We start from the raw sequence: 17,530 nt of genomic DNA on the forward strand, positions 1-17,530 counted from the left end.
TCCACGAGTTGAAATACACACATACACTCACACACACACACAAAACTCAGTTTCTGGCCATAAGCAGACTTGAAATCTTATCATGTAGGAGTACGAGGTAATGTAATCCACTAATGGACAAGAACGCTTTGGAGATCACAATGTACTATCAATGTAAACGTCTCCTTTTTGGAGAAGAAATTTGGAACCATCATAAATGGAAAGCTTTCATCTTCATTCATAATTTTTTAACGGGTGCCATCTTGCATCAATTAAATGTTTCTATAAGGAAATTATTTGTATCAAATAATCACATGACTATAAGCTGCACCCACCAAATTTGACAAGAAAACTGAATTCACATGCAGTGGTACCTCTACATACGAATTTTATTCGTTCCAGGACCTACTTTGTAACGTATTGGCCCGAATATAAGACGGCCCTGATTATAAGACGACCCCCTCTTTTTCAAGACTCAAGTTTGAAAAAAAGACTTTTTGAACACCAAATTAATTTTTATACAGAAAATAATTACAGTACATCCGAAACAAATGATTATAACAATATATTTGAGAGAAAAGCATGTTATTTTGCCTCATTCAAATTTTAATATCTTAACATTTAAATATGTAAACGAAAGTGCAATCACATTCATAAATGAATGGCTTCTGTTTTTTTTCTTTTGTGATAAAACAACAACATTGCAATAACTGCAATAACCATAAGGGGTTCGCTTTGGCCTGGGGAGTCAAGTTCAGCATTCGCTTCAATGATATCTGGCGCCATCTAGCGTCGTGAATGGGTATCATGTCTAGACCCCGAATATAAGACGACCGCCACTTTTTCAGTCTTATTTCAATGCAAAAAACACTGTCTTATATTCGGGCCAATACGGTAAGTTCAAATGGTCGTATGCAGAGAGGGATTTTCCCATAAGAATACATTATAATTTGATTAATTCATTCCACGGCCCAAAAAAACCTACGCTAAATCCTTAATAAATAATGCAGGTGCAAATACAAATAGCAATTACACATAACAAAACAAATAAAGTGGTACCCAGGCCCGTATCTAGGTTTACCCACCAGAGTGGGCACTAAGAAATCTTGAAGGGGTAAAAAAAAGTCTGCATTGGGGGTGCCCAATGCAGGCTTTTTTTTACCCTCTGCATTTCTCCGGGCTTGGGACAGGCGCAAGTAGGATTATTCTTGCAGTCAGCATGATGTCATGATGACGTCATCTCGCAAAGCAACTTGTAGCCATTTTGAGATGGGGGCACGCACAGGTAAACATCCGTAGACAAACGTTGTCTGAAATTCATATATTTCAGCTGTGTTTTGCGTCTTTTTTTCATAAAATCGTCTTAAACATGACTTATTATTATCACGAGTCACTGTCGACAGACGCGAGGAGGCGATACAATTTAAAATTAACGTGTATTGGCCTGCGAATCTGCCCATACAAAGTCGCAGCTGAATTTGGATAAACAATCCAAAGGAATTGCCTGCAGTGGAGTTCGGAAACATCTACAACTACCTCATAAAGTCACCCAGTAAGTTGATCTTTATCACTTACGTGGAATATGTACTCTGTGGAAATAAGAAAACTGGTAGTATATATGGAGTGATTATTTCTGCCGTAACCGGTAATTCGCCTCCAAGCGTTATTTAGTTGTGAACATGTCACGGCAAAATAACCAATTCCCACCAGGCCAATAATATACCGATTGACCGATCAGAGCAGTTCACGGCAAAAGAAAAATAACGCTTTGCGAGTTGTCGGTTACCGTAATAATAACCACTACCTAGTGTATTGAATCCTAGCAGCTAATTGGGGAAAAAAAAAATGATTAAAGTTTACTCACCAGTAATAAAATGTCAGCTGCAAACGTAAATGTGCCTGGATTTAGGTTCCCACTGGCGAGAATGGTCCACGGAACCGTCTTCTTTTACTGTTACTGATTGATTGCTTTCAGCAATTTGCTTGTTCTTTTCTTCTCACGAGGAAGAATGAAGAACTGCAAATGTGGCTCCGAACTCTTCCTTGTGTTACAATCCGCAACACGGCAACTTTTAGTCATTCCGACGGAAAAAAAAGACCGCAAATAAGACAAAAGTTCAACGCGTTTGTACTACAATGCATGACAGAGCAACTGCTTGTGACTCCTGTTTTGCCCCCATTTCAATATGGCGACGCTTTGTTGTGGCTGATGACGTCATTAATGCTCAGATGTCCGACTGCGAGAATGTGTCTGGAGGAGAGAGAGGAAGCGCGTGGATAACAAACGAGGTTGGAAAAACAGCTTGTTTTGGTGATTGCTTGTTGGCGTGGTTGCGGCCAACAGTAACCGTTAATCCTCCAATAAAAAAGTAGGTGAGACCAACTCTCCGTGCGTTCTCTAGCTACAATAGATATTCCCGACATTTTGATTGTGTGGGCACGACTCACGTCTGGGTGGGCCGTGTCCACCCCGGCCCCCCAATACATCCGGCCCCGGTGGTACCCTCTACTTATGACATTATTTGGTTCTGGAAGTAGTCTAGTAACCCTAAAATTTAGTAAAGAGAGACGCTTATTATATGCACTACTGACACGCCACATTAAATTTTATAATTGGGGTAAAACCGGAATAAAACAACATCCACATTTGTAGCACCATATACCTAGCTCTGGTAGAAGACTTGGGGAAAAACATCGCTGCAATACTCATTTTTCATTTTCTCTCAAAAAGAAAAAAACATGAAGTGGTCTTTCGTTTAAAAGCAATTATTCATAGAATTAACTAAAATGCAAAAGAAATTAAAGTAATTTGCAATCATTTTTATTTTCAGTTTGTTTCTGAGAATACCCAATGCATATTTTATGATGTCATTTATTGTCCCGTTTGATATTTCTTTATGGTTTATAGCTTTTAAAAGTACCAATTTTACTCCAAAAGTCATTATAATATTCAAATTGGGCTTAAATGGGAATGCCGTGTTTAAACGCTGGTTAAGCGGTTATAAAGAACAACGGGTAAGTGATAAAGTGAAATTAGCAGGTTGCCATGCTTAATTCGGTCCTTGTCAAATGGTCCTTTGGCAACAACACCAGCTGTGAGGTTTATCAGGCCATTCCCTGCAAGCTTGGCGCACTTAATAAAAGTGGGGGTATTTTGTCCAAGCCTTTGTGGTGACTTCTTTCAAATTCCATCATTTTAAAAGGAAAGCATCTGTGAACAATGATTTTTAAACTCTGGCCACGCAATGTTCCGTGCAATCAGGCTTTGGCAGAGCCACTCAGTCTGTGACACTTTAAACTCCTAAGTGCTTTCTATCTAGTTTCTCCCTCATGAAAGCTTGACTGATGAGTGCCCATTGCCAGTCCTCCTTCTGACTGGTTCCTGCGAGATCATTTAATTGGGACCTTTGGGTTCTCATTCATGAGGCTGGAATCGTTCAATCATGTATCATCAGTAAGGACCTGTCACAATACTAGAATAGCTATCTTGCCACCAGTTTACATGAGTGAAGACATATTTACCGTTATATGAATGGTAAACACGTAAACACCAAGTCACATTGCATTTTTTTGCCACTTTTCCATTGCACCTCTACTGCACTTATGGTTTTAAAAGCATGGGGTGGTTCCAGAGGCGTAGGTTTGGTTTCAACATTGGTATTGACGACATAACAGCATTACCGGCATGTACACTTTTTGTTGGGGATGGGAGATTAATAAGACCAAACACATTGTGTGAAACTAAAGAAACAATTTGAAAATGTCTGGATTATATTAGAAATGTTTAAAGCTGTAGCGTGAACTAATTTCTTCACATGCCAAATAGGGTCACAAGTAAAGTAATTAAACATTGTCCACCAAATAAAGCATGAAAAAATAATTTATATGTTGTATATTTGTCAAAATAATCGCGTTTCCGAAGTTCGAGCCTGAAAGGGGACGAACCCGGAAGTGATACGTCACACCGGGAACAGCGTTGGCAGCTCCATACATACGGCCGCCAAACAAAGCCCTTCAAACAATGATTCAAACAGTGATATAAGCGATAGACCGAGTGCAAGGGAGGAGATCCAAGTTTTTGAATAGTTGGAGGAAGAAGAGGAGCTTGGAATTTTATGTTGGATCTAACATGTATTAGCCAGACGCTAATCAAATGCAAACAATGTACCTAGACTACCTGACATGGAATGGACACAAGACCCATCGAGATTACAACATTGGTAAGATATAGGCTGTTATTATTTTTATAATTTGAAGATGCAGGCATTTGCACATAATGTTATGTTTTTGTCTATCTGATGACATTGTTAAAAAAATAATAATCAGACTTCATGTTCATTTTGGCAGATCCGGCAGCTCTCGTGCATATAAAATGATAATACAAAAACGTTGGGGGGAAAGAAGGAGATGAGTCGTTATTATATCTTGACCGAGTGACCCACACGACACCTTTATTGGCTTTTACAACTTTACTCAACGTCTTGCCAAGTGACTCTGAACAACAACGTTTCTCTTTTCGTGAAGGAGTAAGGCACAAACAATAACACATCAAAATGACATGCGTACACTCTACTGGTGAACTCCCGTATTACAACTAAATAATATCCACTATAGACCCTACCCACGTGACGTCACAGCTCCGCTCTCCTGAATGGTACCGCCCACTTGTCCGTCAAAACATAGTGTTAACCTGTTACGGCTACGTACATTTCTCCCATTTACGGCGTGTTTTTCTGCTCCTTAACATTAATAATCAAAATGGTGAAGGCATGTGTGGCTGTTGGTTGCACTAACAGAGAAGATGGAAGAAGAGACTTGAAGTTTTACCGTATTCCGAGGGATCCAAAGAGGAGAGCGAAATGGACGGCTGCAATTCGACGTGAAAACTGGGCACCAAAAAATCACCACAGACTATGTAGTAGTCATTTTATATCCGGTAAGATGCATTTAAGATATACTTAGAGGGTTTTGGGCTGACAAATAACCACAATTAAGATCATTGCGAGGCTAATCGCTGACAACATACGACGTAGTACGACATAGTTTCAAATTCAAGATGTTTGTGACTTCCCTTTCTTCCACCATCGTTATTTTTTTAATAATATTTAGCTGGTTCCAAGTGAAAGAAACTGGCCTCGTCTACGGAGCTGACAAATAACCACAATTAAGATCATTGCGAGGCTAATCGCCGACAACATACGACGTAGTACGACATAGTTTCAAATTCAAGATTTTTGTGACTTCCCTTTCTTCCACCATCGTTATTTTTTGAATAATATTTAGCTGGTACCAAGTGAAAGAAACTGGCCTCGTCTACGGGGCTGACAAATAACCACAATTAAGATCATTGCTAGGCTAATCGCCAACAACATACACGTATGTATGTAGTGAGAGTGCTATCGCTAAACCATATAAACATTAAAAGCCTTAACTCCATTGACAAACCACATGAAATACATTAGACTTGACAGTGGATGTTAGCAATAACAAAAGATTTTGAATTGAAAATTTCGTAACTCACCTTTCCAAGCACAAGATAGATTCCTGCCGAACGAGGACCTGTTTCACCCAACCAGCAACGAAGTATTTATAAGCCTCCAAGCTCTTGAAGTTTTTCAAATTTTCGTGGGAATAGGCTGATTTTGTGTGGACAAGATAATTGTAAATATCAGCGTAGCAGATGTCAGGCAGACAAGGCGAAGACAGTGGGTTGAAAAACATCGATTTGGGCATCAAATATGGATCTGGCGACTGTATAGAACGAAGCTTTTCCACATAACGCCTTTTATGCAACACATCCAGTGAGTTTACGGCATCAGAAAACACCGGGTCTTCCATGAAATGCATTTTAAATTCCTCGATCAATTGAAAACAATGCTAATACAGAGACAAAATGACGGACAAGTGGGCGGAACCACACAGCGAGCACGTGGTTTTGTGACGTCGGTGGGTAGGGTCTATATCACAGTCGCCGATGACTTTCTCCACTTTTTTGTGGCAACAATAAGAAAACAAAGTGGCGTCTAATGGCGTGAGGAAATGTAGTTTTTTCACACAAGCGAACAGATTACAAAGCACCAATTCAGTGTTGTCCCGAGACTACATTTCCCATGATTCACTGCGTGGCCTGCGCGCTCGCTGATTCGCTGCCAGACATTAAAAGCAACACTTGTCACCTGTCAGCGGCTCTCCCGAAGCGGCAAAACACAAACTAGAAGGCTATCTGCAAAGTGACCGCCGACCCGCTTATGTGCACATCCACACCCCTTTCCCGATTGACAGTGGATTAACCCTTTCGGACAAGATCGTAGATGACGCACAATTTAAACACGCTTAACCTAGCGAACGCAACAACAACTATGATCGGGGATAGCCTCGGCTAACGTCGCTAGCTTATACTGTTCATTCCACAACAGTTGGCAGCTCTGCTTTGACAAAGTCATCAGTCATCTATCCAAAAATCACACTTACTTTTTGGCAAATCCTTGATCATAAGCAGACCGGTTAAGGAAGCGGGCATCTTCGAAGTGTTTGCAGCAGAGAACACTACTCGATGATGGCGTGAAATTCATTCGCTTCGTGCGAACGAAAGATGTCCATTTACGTGCCCTGCTATCCTTTGGCCACTCATACAACTTTTCGTTTGAGTGAGAACAAAACATCGCCACACACCGCTGTGGCATCTTACCGAGAAGCAATGCAACAAACAATACTGTTCTATGGTGGACTTCCCTCGCACGTCTAGGTGTGACGTAATTTCCGAAGATTGCCGAAGAAAAGCATTTTAGTTGTCAAGGGCGTTGCTATGGGTTAAACAAAGAATCTGGAAGGGTTGCGTTAAAAAAAATAATGAAAATATGCTTATAATTGTTTAGCCATTGATATTATTCAAAAACATGGTTGGCCAACCTTACTTCAAAGTTCCCCTTTAATAGCAATATTTGGAAATAAATTAGATGACATACAAAATGAATACAAACTTGCTAGCAATCTCTTAACTATCCAGAAATGAAAAAAAATATTTGCCACTCATCATCATCTGTCTAAATAAAGAAATTAATTATAACTGAAAAAACATCTTAGTCAGGGAATAACAAAAATAAACAAAAATGGACCCTTCCTTCAGATAAAACACTACTGCTTTTGTCCACAACCACAGCCAAATTCAACATAATAATGAAAGTTCCTTTGGGCTTCTTTGACACCACACAAATAAAATAAAAAAGAAAATTGGGGAGAACGGGGTATACATAGGTTCACTACATTTGTCACCGTTTAATTAACATTAACAGTTGAAAACACATACAGGATACTTCTCTGTAAGAAGCTTCCTACTCAAGTTTTGCAGGTAAGCAAATTCACACAGTTTAATGTTATGCTAACTCTAATGCAGGTCGGACTTTCAGTAGCAAAATTAGTGGTGCGTTCCCCACCTCCACCTTTTTACATTACCTACAGTGGTAGCTGCTGCCGTGAAAAAAAACTTCTAATATCCTTCTTCTTTAAAGGGGGCGGAGAAGGGGGCATGTTGTCGACATGTTGTATTTCTGTCGGGGCTGTAAGTGCATGTGTGGGTGGGGGGGCAAGTCATCAGCCAATCTAACGCGTGTTTGAGGATAAAAATGGACTGTCACATAATGTCTCATAGTGAAAATAATTCAGTTAATAATGGTAGGGTCCAGTGTTCTTTTAGCAGCTTTTAATTTTTGTCTTCATCTTAGTCTTTTGGACGATGATAAATATTATTAGTAGTAATATTTTAGTCATTTCAAAATGTGTTTGTCTTCATCTAGTTTTTGTTGGCGATAACTCAAGGCTAATTTCGTATCGTTTTTGTCGAAGTTTACTAAAACTTTTCTTGTCTGTCAAAAAAAAAAAAAAAAAAAACCTCCAAAAATAAATAAAGAAATAAAGGTTTTCAACTATTTCGAATAAACATTGACAAACGAGCACATATTGAAGCGTCTTCAAGGACAACGCCAACTTGGTGATGTTAATACACACTTAGCAGGAAAACGGTACACTATTTGTAATTAATTATGCCCACCTGGATGCCACGAACTATATGTAAAAAATGTTAACAAAGTTTAACAGGACGCTCACATTAGCATAATGCTAACGCAAATGCTCTGCTAACGCTATGAGTTATATTTATTGTGTGATGATCACTCACCACAGACATTTGTAGACTAAAGCAACATTACATATTCTCTCTTGACTACATAAGACATCTTAGCATGTGTTTCAAATCAAGCAAGCCTGGAGAGGAGATAAGTTAGTGTTGAGGGGGGTGCAGCACGTTACATGAGTGACACAACCAGACACTGCTAGGATGCAGGCTAATAACACATAAAAATGTTTCACATTGTGAATATGTGACGAAAACTATGGCACGTTTTCGTCTCGTTCTTGTCAGACGAAAACTGGCATTGGTCTCGTTATATTTTTGTCTCCCAAGATGCGTTTTCAGCTCGATACCGTCTTGTCATTGCCATGAAAAAAACTGTTCGTCGACGAAATATTTTCATTTTCGTCATCGTTGACGAAAACACTGGTAGGTTCAATTCTATCCTTACAAAACACGGGAAGACAATCTAAATTACCTATATCACTAAACTCATTATTTAATGCAAATAAGGTTGATTAAAAGTTGGTGGGGAAATTTGAGTGTCTTGAAAAGTTGGTAGTGTTATGTCCCTACCATTCCTATGCAAACCTACGCCCTTGGGTAGTTCTAATACCTTATTAGTTCCAAATTAGATTGAGTAGGTTTCAAAGGTATCGAAAACAAGCTTTCCAAGTCTGAACCATCTTAATCTAAAGCCGCAGTGAGGATACAGCCTCATTCTTTGTAGTTCTGAACATCGGTGAGGTGTGCAAGGTTCCTGTTGGAGATGAGAGGGGCAAACTTTCACAGCACCCAGCTCGACGTTCCTGACCTGACGCTGCCAACATTGAAACCAGCCGGAATAAATGGACAATCATTCAGAAGACCTGCTGTCAACCAATTATTTGGCCCTCAAAATGTTTGGCTTTTTTCCCAGTGGGGATATAACAGGACATGAAAACAGTGCTTCAGAGAGGGTGAAAGAAAACACTATCTTAAGATAAAAGCAATAGTATAAATGGAAAAAAATAAACCAAATCCACCGATATAAAATACACAGATGTAACAAGATTAATAAGTTATTATTTGCCCTTACAATTTTATCATATGACATTTGCATGGCCTTGAATAAGAGACATTTATTGATTATTTAGTCATTTAGCCGACACCTTTGGCTGCTTTCAAGTATTTTTAGTGTTGAATATTTTTTACAGTTTATTCAAAAAGTGCATTTCATCTCACTGAAGTGACAATGAATATATTTTTGACCCTATCTGAAAGTTCTTTAAAAATATATTATGACATCATGAACATATTAAACTTAAATGTGTTACCTGTTGTCACCTTTTTTAAAATGTGGCATGGTTTCAACTTTGAAGCCTGGAGTGGCAAAGAGGGAAGAAAATGAAGCTGCCAGTTGGAGTGAGCAAATGTTTCATTCAAGCTCAGCCATCTTCCAACGTGTCACACATATAAGACGAGAAACAATCGATAAAGTCTCATATTTCAAATCACAGTCCGGAGTTTGTGCGTGTGTGGGGGTAGGGGTGTGTTCGTGCGTGTGTGTCCACGTCGTCTATAGAAATGACCTTGTGGGTTGTATTACATCTTGATCTGCTATAATTCCATCAGCTGCGACAAATAGTCATTTCACCACAAAACATCACCGTAGAAACTCACAAACAGTAAAAAATCTATTTCTTAAAAGTACGGATGGGTTGAAGCTACCATCATGCAGTCTGATGATTTTGTACAAAAAGATTATGATTTCATGATTACAGTATTTATTCTCAAAATCTACCACAAGAAAAAATATACCCTCTTATTTCAACAGTAAAAATGTTTGATTCTTCTTTGTTCCGTTTTTTCCATGATGGCGCACCACACGCATGCCATTTTTAGACCGTGACGTCGCATCGTAAAGCGGAAATAAAGCAGAAGTGGGACATTACAGACCTGCCACACATAGATACCATGTTAATTCTGCTACTTTTCTCCGGTAAACTTTCAAAAACGAACATGCCGATCACACATTCCTTTTTTGGAACTTGTAGAAACGACTCTAGACATTACGACTAAAGATCCCGATCGATCGGGTCCAATCACGTCATTTTCAAAGTATCGGAATCGGCCAAAAAAATATCGGACATGCCTTTTTTATATATATACAGTGCCTTGCAAAAGTATTCGGCCCCCTTGAATCTTGCAGCCTTTCGCCACATTTCAGGCTTCAGACATAAAGATATGAAATTTAATTTTTTTGTCAAGAATCAACAACAAGTGGGACACAATCGTGAAGTGGAACAACATTTATTGGATAATTTAAACTTTTTTAACAAATAAAAAACTGAAAAGTGGGGCGTGCAATATTATTCGGCCCCTTTACTTTCAGTGCAGCAAACTCACTCCAGAAGTTCAGTGAGGATCTCTGAATGATCCAATGTTGTCCTAAATGACCGATGATGATACATAGAATCCACCTGTGTGTAATCAAGTCTCCGTATAAATGCACCTGCTCTGTGATAGTCTCAGGGTTCTGTTTAAAGTGCAGAGAGCATTATGAAAACCAAAGAACACACCAGGCAGGTCCGAGATACTGTTGTGGAGAAGTTTAAAGCCGGATTTGGATACAAAAAGATTTCCCAAGCTTTAAACATCTCAAGGAGCACTGTGCAAGCCATCATATTGAAATGGAAGGAGCATCAGACCACTGCAAATCTACCAAGACCCGGCCGTCCTTCCAAACTTTCTTCTCAAACAAGGAGAAAACTGATCAGAGATGCAGCCAAGAGGCCCATGATCACTCTGGATGAACTGCAGAGATCTACAGCTGAGGTGGGAGAGTCTGTCCATAGGACAACAATCAGTCGTACACTGTACAAATCTGGCCTTTATGGAAGAGTGGCAAGAAGAAAGCCATTTCTCAAAGATATCCATAAAAAGTCTCGTTTAAAGTTTGCCACAAGCCACCTGGGAGACACACCAAACATGTGGAAGAAGGTGCTCTGGTCAGATGAAACCAAAATTGAACTTTTTGGCCACAATGCAAAACGATATGTTTGGCGTAAAAGCAACACAGCTCATCACCCTGAACACACCATCCCCACTGTCAAACATGGTGGTGGCAGCATCATGGTTTGGGCCTGCTTTTCTTCAGCAGGGACAGGGAAGATGGTTAAAATTGACGGGAAGATGGATGCAGCCAAATACAGGAACATTCTGGAAGAAAACCTGTTGGTATCTGCACAATACCTGAGACTGGGACGGAGATTTATCTTCCAACAGGACAATGATCCAAAACATAAAGCCAAATCTACAATGGAATGGTTCAAAAATAAACGTATCCAGGTGTTAGAATGGCCAAGTCAAAGTCCAGACCTGAATCCAATCGAGAATCTGTGGAAAGAGCTGAAGACTGCTGTTCACAAACACTCTCCATCCAACCTCACTGAGCTCGAGCTGTTTTGCAAGGAAGAATGGGCAAGAATGTCAGTCTCTCGATGTGCAAAACTGATAGAAACATACCCCAAGCGACTTGCAGCTGTAATTGGAGCAAAAGGTGGCGCTACAAAGTATTAACGCAAGGGGGCCGAATAATATTGCACGCCCCACTTTTCAGTTTTTTATTTGTTAAAAAAGTTTAAATTATTCAATAAATTTTGTTCCACTTCACGATTGTGTCCCACTTGTTGTTGATTCTTGACAAAAAATTAAAATTTTATATCTTTATGTTTGAAGCCTGAAATGTGGCGAAAGGTTGCAAGGTTCAAGGGGGCCGAATACTTTTGCAAGGCACTATATATATACATTTATTTATTTATATATATATAGTTTTTATTTAAATCGTTTTCTAACTGTATATAACGTTACAGACAAAATGTCTTACACTCATCCAGAGTAGTTTTGGCTTAAAGTAGGGCTATCAAATTTAATGCGTTAACGGCGGTAATTATTTTTTCTTAATTAATCACGTTAAATAATTAACACATGCGCTGCACAACCCACTCACGCAATGTCACGTTCAATCTATAAAGGCGCCGTTTTACCAATATATAGAGCTAAACGCAGCGTATAATGAGTAGAGAGAATTTTGACAGCCTTTGGAGCCTATTATATTTGGCTAAAGCCTTACATTCCCTCTTTCAGCAATTAAAATTAACGTGGGAGGCAATATGAGGAAGAAAGGTGGTAGTTGATCATTTTCTTAACACCCTATGTTCTTTCTCAACGCAGAGAAGATATATCAATTGGTGCCCCTACGCACAGTCATGGTTGCACTTCCCATCATGCATTTGGGTTGAATGGCTGCAGTATCATTTACTGAAAGCTCAACAAATACACTAGATGGCAATATTTAGTCACAATATACAAAGTCACAAGTCTTTCTATCTGTGGATCCCTCTCACAGAAAGAATGTTAATAATGTAAATGCCATCTTGAGGATTTATTGTCATAATAAACAAATAAAGTACTTAAGTACTGTATGTTGAATGTATATATTCGTCCGAGTTTTATTCATTTTTTTCTTAATGCATTGCCAAAATGTATATGATGGGGTAAAATTATCGGGAACGATTGGAATTGAATCGGGAGCAAAAAAAAAAAAAAGCAATCGGATCGGGAAATATCGGGATTGGCAGATACTCAAACTAAAACGATCGGGATCGGATCGGGAGCAAAAAAAACATGATCGGAACAACCCTAATTACGACATATGAAGGATGTTTTCTACATCCGTTTCCCGAAACCAAAAACTCGGAGGAAAAAAATGAATTAACTTGCGCAGACTTTTAACAACAGCTCGGTAAATCCGTTCCCATTTCATATGCAGTAAACATTTTGTTGGGTTTGCGTGGTCTTTCAGAGGACAAAGAGGTAAGCCATATTGATATTTTTAACTTACTTTTTAGTGTGACGTTGTGCCGTGCTGCTTCTGTCTGACAATGAATGACCTGAAAAGAATTAAAATGGTATCTGACTGCCACTGTTACCTTTTCTGTTGTTAAAAAAAAACAAAAAAAAAAATTTTTGCTTGGGGAAAGTGTAAATAAATTACAGAATTAAGATTTGTTATCAATGCAAAAATTAAAAGTGTTCGTTGGCTGTCACTGAGTAGCATTTGCGATCGCTACACAAAACAATATACATGACCCCCAAGAACAGTCAGAGACGTAGGACAAACAGAGGATATAATATGTAAGAAAGACAGGGCTGGTGGTAAAGAATAGCTTGTTGAAACCGGAGAATGTCATTGTCAGTCACGTTAAGAAAAAGGTGTCGATCAAAAAGCTAAGGCTATGCTAAGGTCGGCTCGTTTTTTCGTCTTTTTCAGCCCTCGACACTCAAGCCATCTCTTTAACTGAACATTTGAATGTTCTTCCACATCTTTGCAAGTGAATTTGGCACCGGGGACATCATTTTCGGAGAGAATTGGTTGGTTTAGCGCTGTAAACGTCTCCTTCGTACACGATTTCAATTCATTTCCTATTGGGGACAAACGGTGGCATATCCTCCCTTAGCAACAGTAGCTAACGTCATGAATATTCATGAGCGGAAGTGACGTGTTGCTTGCGGTACGCCATTCATAGGGTTTGTTAATTTTAATCAAATTGTCTGGCAGTTATCGCCGAAACCTTTCCCCAAGTGCTGGCAGTTGTGCGGCAGTAAAACTTTTTTCAAAGTGGCGTCAGGGGAAGAAATTAAAATGGCATATGTCACCGTCAATACTCCAGCTGACAAGCATACTCGTCAATGGCGGTGAATGACTGGTATTAATTGAGGGACTATAATATACCATAAATTACTCCTCTCACATAGTTTATTTGCTATGAGGGAATTTCTTTCTCAATCAATTTAGAAATACTGAGTGCACTGTACCTTGTTTTTCACACTAGCTGTCATTTTTTTTGTGGCTCAATGGTACTATAAATCAGAAGCTTGTCTTATTTTCCAGCGAACACATGTTGATTGCTTGCAGTCATATTGATTGAGGTGTCTTGGGTGTTTCAGGTTAGAAATAGTTTCTCTGTCCTTGCTTAATATTTCATCAAACTACACTTAAACCTGTCGTGTGTAATTATTTGTTTCCATGCTGACCTTGCTTTTCTGCCTCTACCGTGTCTGTACTTCACTTTCATCCTGTTCAAACTATTGCTTTCATCTTTTGTCTCATCAGGCCTGTAGTTCTTGTGAGACGGTCCTGTTTGCAACACTGGAAAGCAACAACTTATCTCCCGCACACAACACTGGCTTAGCAGAGAGGACGGAAGAAAAGGAGAAGGAGTCTTCACACCGTGAAAAATTGTACATGACAACAGACACAATCCGCACAAGCTCGAGTGCTGTGTAAAAAATCACCTATCTTGTCGCCACATGTGTCTGCTTTTCTACTTTTTGTCAGCGTGCCACTCGTTCCAGCGTGATATCATCTTTCGTTCGTCCGAATGCCTTTAGCATTTTATCCTGAGTCCACACTCAACCTGGGCACCATTGATTATTTAATCCCACGCCCCCCATTTTCCACTGTCTAACTGTGTCAAAAATGGTGTGTTTGCCAGATTTGATAATGTATCCCAGAAGAACTTGTCATTATTACTTTTGTGTATAGAACAATGTACAAAAATTGAAAGATTTAAATCAATTTGTCACTCTTTTATTTTGGATGGAATATGTTCTGTAGTAGAACATCAAACCGTTGATATTGTGCTTGAAAAAATGTTTCATTCCTTCTTTGAAACCAATAGATTTTTATCGTTTTCATGCCCATAAATGCTTAGCATGGCAACCATCCCTCAGATATACTTAAAATTGAACACTGCACAACTTTACATCAACTAGAATCATCTTTTTACAAACTAGAACATCTATAAACATGTTTAAAAAACAAAACAATGATGTTTAATCATATGGAGCTGCATTTCATCATACTGAAATGTATGTTTATCTGTTTGGTTATTTTAAAAAGGACACATGAAATGGTCAATAATAAAGTAATGCCTCAAAGGCAGTCTTAATCCGAACTGTGAATTATTAATATTTGGAAAATCATATATTCAGTCAGCTCTTGCACTGTATTTAATTATATCTTGTGGAGGCTTATCAAATGAAGTGTCTACTGAGTGTATTTGGAACAAAATGCTAGGGGTCAGCACAGCTTTGTGTGTGCAATTTGCATGTTCTTCTCCCTGTGCTTGTGCGGGTCCTATTTAGTATCCCCCCAATTCAAAAAACAAGTGAGTCATTGAAGCCTAAATTGTCTATATGTGTGAATGTGAGCATAAATGCTAGTCTATCTGTACATGTCAGCTCTGTGTGACTGACAGGCAACCAATCCGGGGCCCACATTACTTCTCATCTGAAGTCAGCTTTCTTGTGACTTTAAATGGAACAACGGTACTTGTAAATGGATTGATTGATTGATGGATGGACTAACGCTATAGTATCATTTTCAATTTTATGAATGTTATCCCTCCACTTTACTCACTCACCCCCCCAACATAAGCCGCCCCCCTCATGCATAAAAACACGGCATAGGCTGACACACCATCCTGGTGGGTGTCGAGTGTCGGCTTTTTTTGATGTGTTCTTTTCTATCCTCAGATGACTGTGTTTGATCTAGTTTCTGAAGGGAGAAGCTGCCTATTTGTGTGTTCCTGCAGTGGTTGTGGTCTCCTAGGACAAGGTGGTAGCCAATAAGCCTTTAAAGTTGGAAACTCCTGAGTTGTTTCTTGGATTGACCTGTTTTTATTGCATTAGTTGTCATGGAGTGGAAATCAGTAAATCTTTATAGTAATGGTGTAAACCTTAAAAATAAACTACTATTATATAAATATTTTATTTTTTACCGTTGTATGAATATACAGTATTGATTAACTTGTGTTCCTTGCACAGGCCTTGACAAAAAGAGGAATGTTTATTTTCTTGTTTAGTGAACTTAAGCACTATTTTAAACTCATTGGCTGCCTTTGACAGCAATAGATGTCCAATCCATTTTGATTGGTAGGGATGTCTATCCCTGTCCATGGCAGTTAATGACATAATGACATTGGTGTCGTTGTTGACTTTTCCATTGTAACATCTTTGCTGGTGTTTTATTATGTTTTTATACTTTATTGTGTTTAGCTGCAAAATGAGATATTTTTTTAATGCTCATGTGCTTAGGTTCACATTTTGCTCCTCCTGTTCTTTCTTCATCTGTTTTTCAAGTCTTAAGAAAGTTGTAAAAGAAGAAAACCAAGAATGTGTTTGTGGTGCGTAGTTTCTCTTTTCTCTCACTCCTGCACTCGTGAAATGAGGGGACGGTGTGCAGGCTCGATTGGAAAGCAACCTGAGAGAAAAAGAAGACATTTTGAACAAGTAATGTCTGTCTTTTGCACTAATTTAATAAATCAGTTACTGAAAATTGCCACATGATGCTTTGGTGCAGTTTCTTGGTCTGATTAACAAACATAAACAATGTCACATTCGAAATATAACAAAGGTTTCAATAGACTGACCAGAATAAAGGATTTTCTCCTTACGGAACACTGTATGTTATCCTGAAAATGTCAATAGTAACCATGATAGCCACTAATAAGTATACTAATATCCTCCATCCGCCATCTCCCACAGAGCCATTCAAACTCATTAAATCCCTCCTCGATCATTTAGCACCTATTAACAGGGAACCCTCATCTGCAATAATCTTTCAATTATCATTTTCACTCTCATTTAACTTAGCCTTAGTAAGGTAATGCATTCAACCTGTGTCAAATGCTGAATGGGCCATTGGCAGAAATTGCCAGTAATTACACCATTGGTATACTACATCCACTCAACCAGGCCAAAAGGCTCTTCCACGTTTCCACTCATTAGATGCATTTTCTTTTTGTCACTATTGAATATTATCATGTTAACTCTAAAGATACACGATAATATCGGTCACCGATAATTATCGGCCGATAATGGCAATTATGACGTCACACAGATAATCCAGATAATTAAAAAATTCAACTGATAATGCAATCCGATAATTATATACTTGATTTTGCCTCCAAATGTGCTCAACCGAAGAATTCAGCACGCCGCCTCCTCAACCCCTCCCCTCTCTGAAGCCCCTGAGGGAGGAGGGGTTGAGGAGGCGGAGTTACAAGACAAGAAGTAGTTGAATATTATGGCGGCTGTTACTAATAAAACGACGCTCTCGCCATCTGCGAAACATGTACCGTACAAGTTCCACGAGGCAGAAAGAACGCGTCCTCATTCAAAACCACTAACCCAGCAGCCATTTAAAACTGCATCATAAAGAATTTTGGAACATATACGAGGCTGCTTCTAGCAGGAATGCTAAAGCTATTGTAAACACTAAGCTAAACTACAGGGCTTGTGACGATACAGAGTCAGGCTGTTTGGGAATGCAGCCCAAGGCGGGTGGTAAATTCCGACGGAGCCCGCCGCTTTGGCCAG

The 17,530-nt window shown here is 39.1% G+C and overlaps 1 protein-coding gene across 1 annotated transcript in view; it reads left to right on the plus strand.

Annotated features, from left to right (window-relative positions):
• The window catches only part of cdh13 (cadherin 13, H-cadherin (heart)), a 399,871-nt gene extending 383,347 nt beyond the window's left edge, over positions 1-16,524 (plus strand). Inside the window, exon 13 of the mRNA XM_057837307.1 lies at positions 14,262-16,524. Within this exon, the coding sequence (XP_057693290.1) occupies positions 14,262-14,269 (8 nt within the window). The 3' untranslated portion in view covers positions 14,270-16,524. The remainder of the gene's footprint in view (positions 1-14,261) is intronic.
• Positions 16,525-17,530: the final 1,006 nt, after the last annotated feature.

The sequence above is a fragment of the Corythoichthys intestinalis genome, chromosome 5, assembly GCF_030265065.1.
Source record: "Corythoichthys intestinalis isolate RoL2023-P3 chromosome 5, ASM3026506v1, whole genome shotgun sequence".
Lineage (NCBI taxonomy): Eukaryota > Metazoa > Chordata > Actinopteri > Syngnathiformes > Syngnathidae > Corythoichthys > Corythoichthys intestinalis.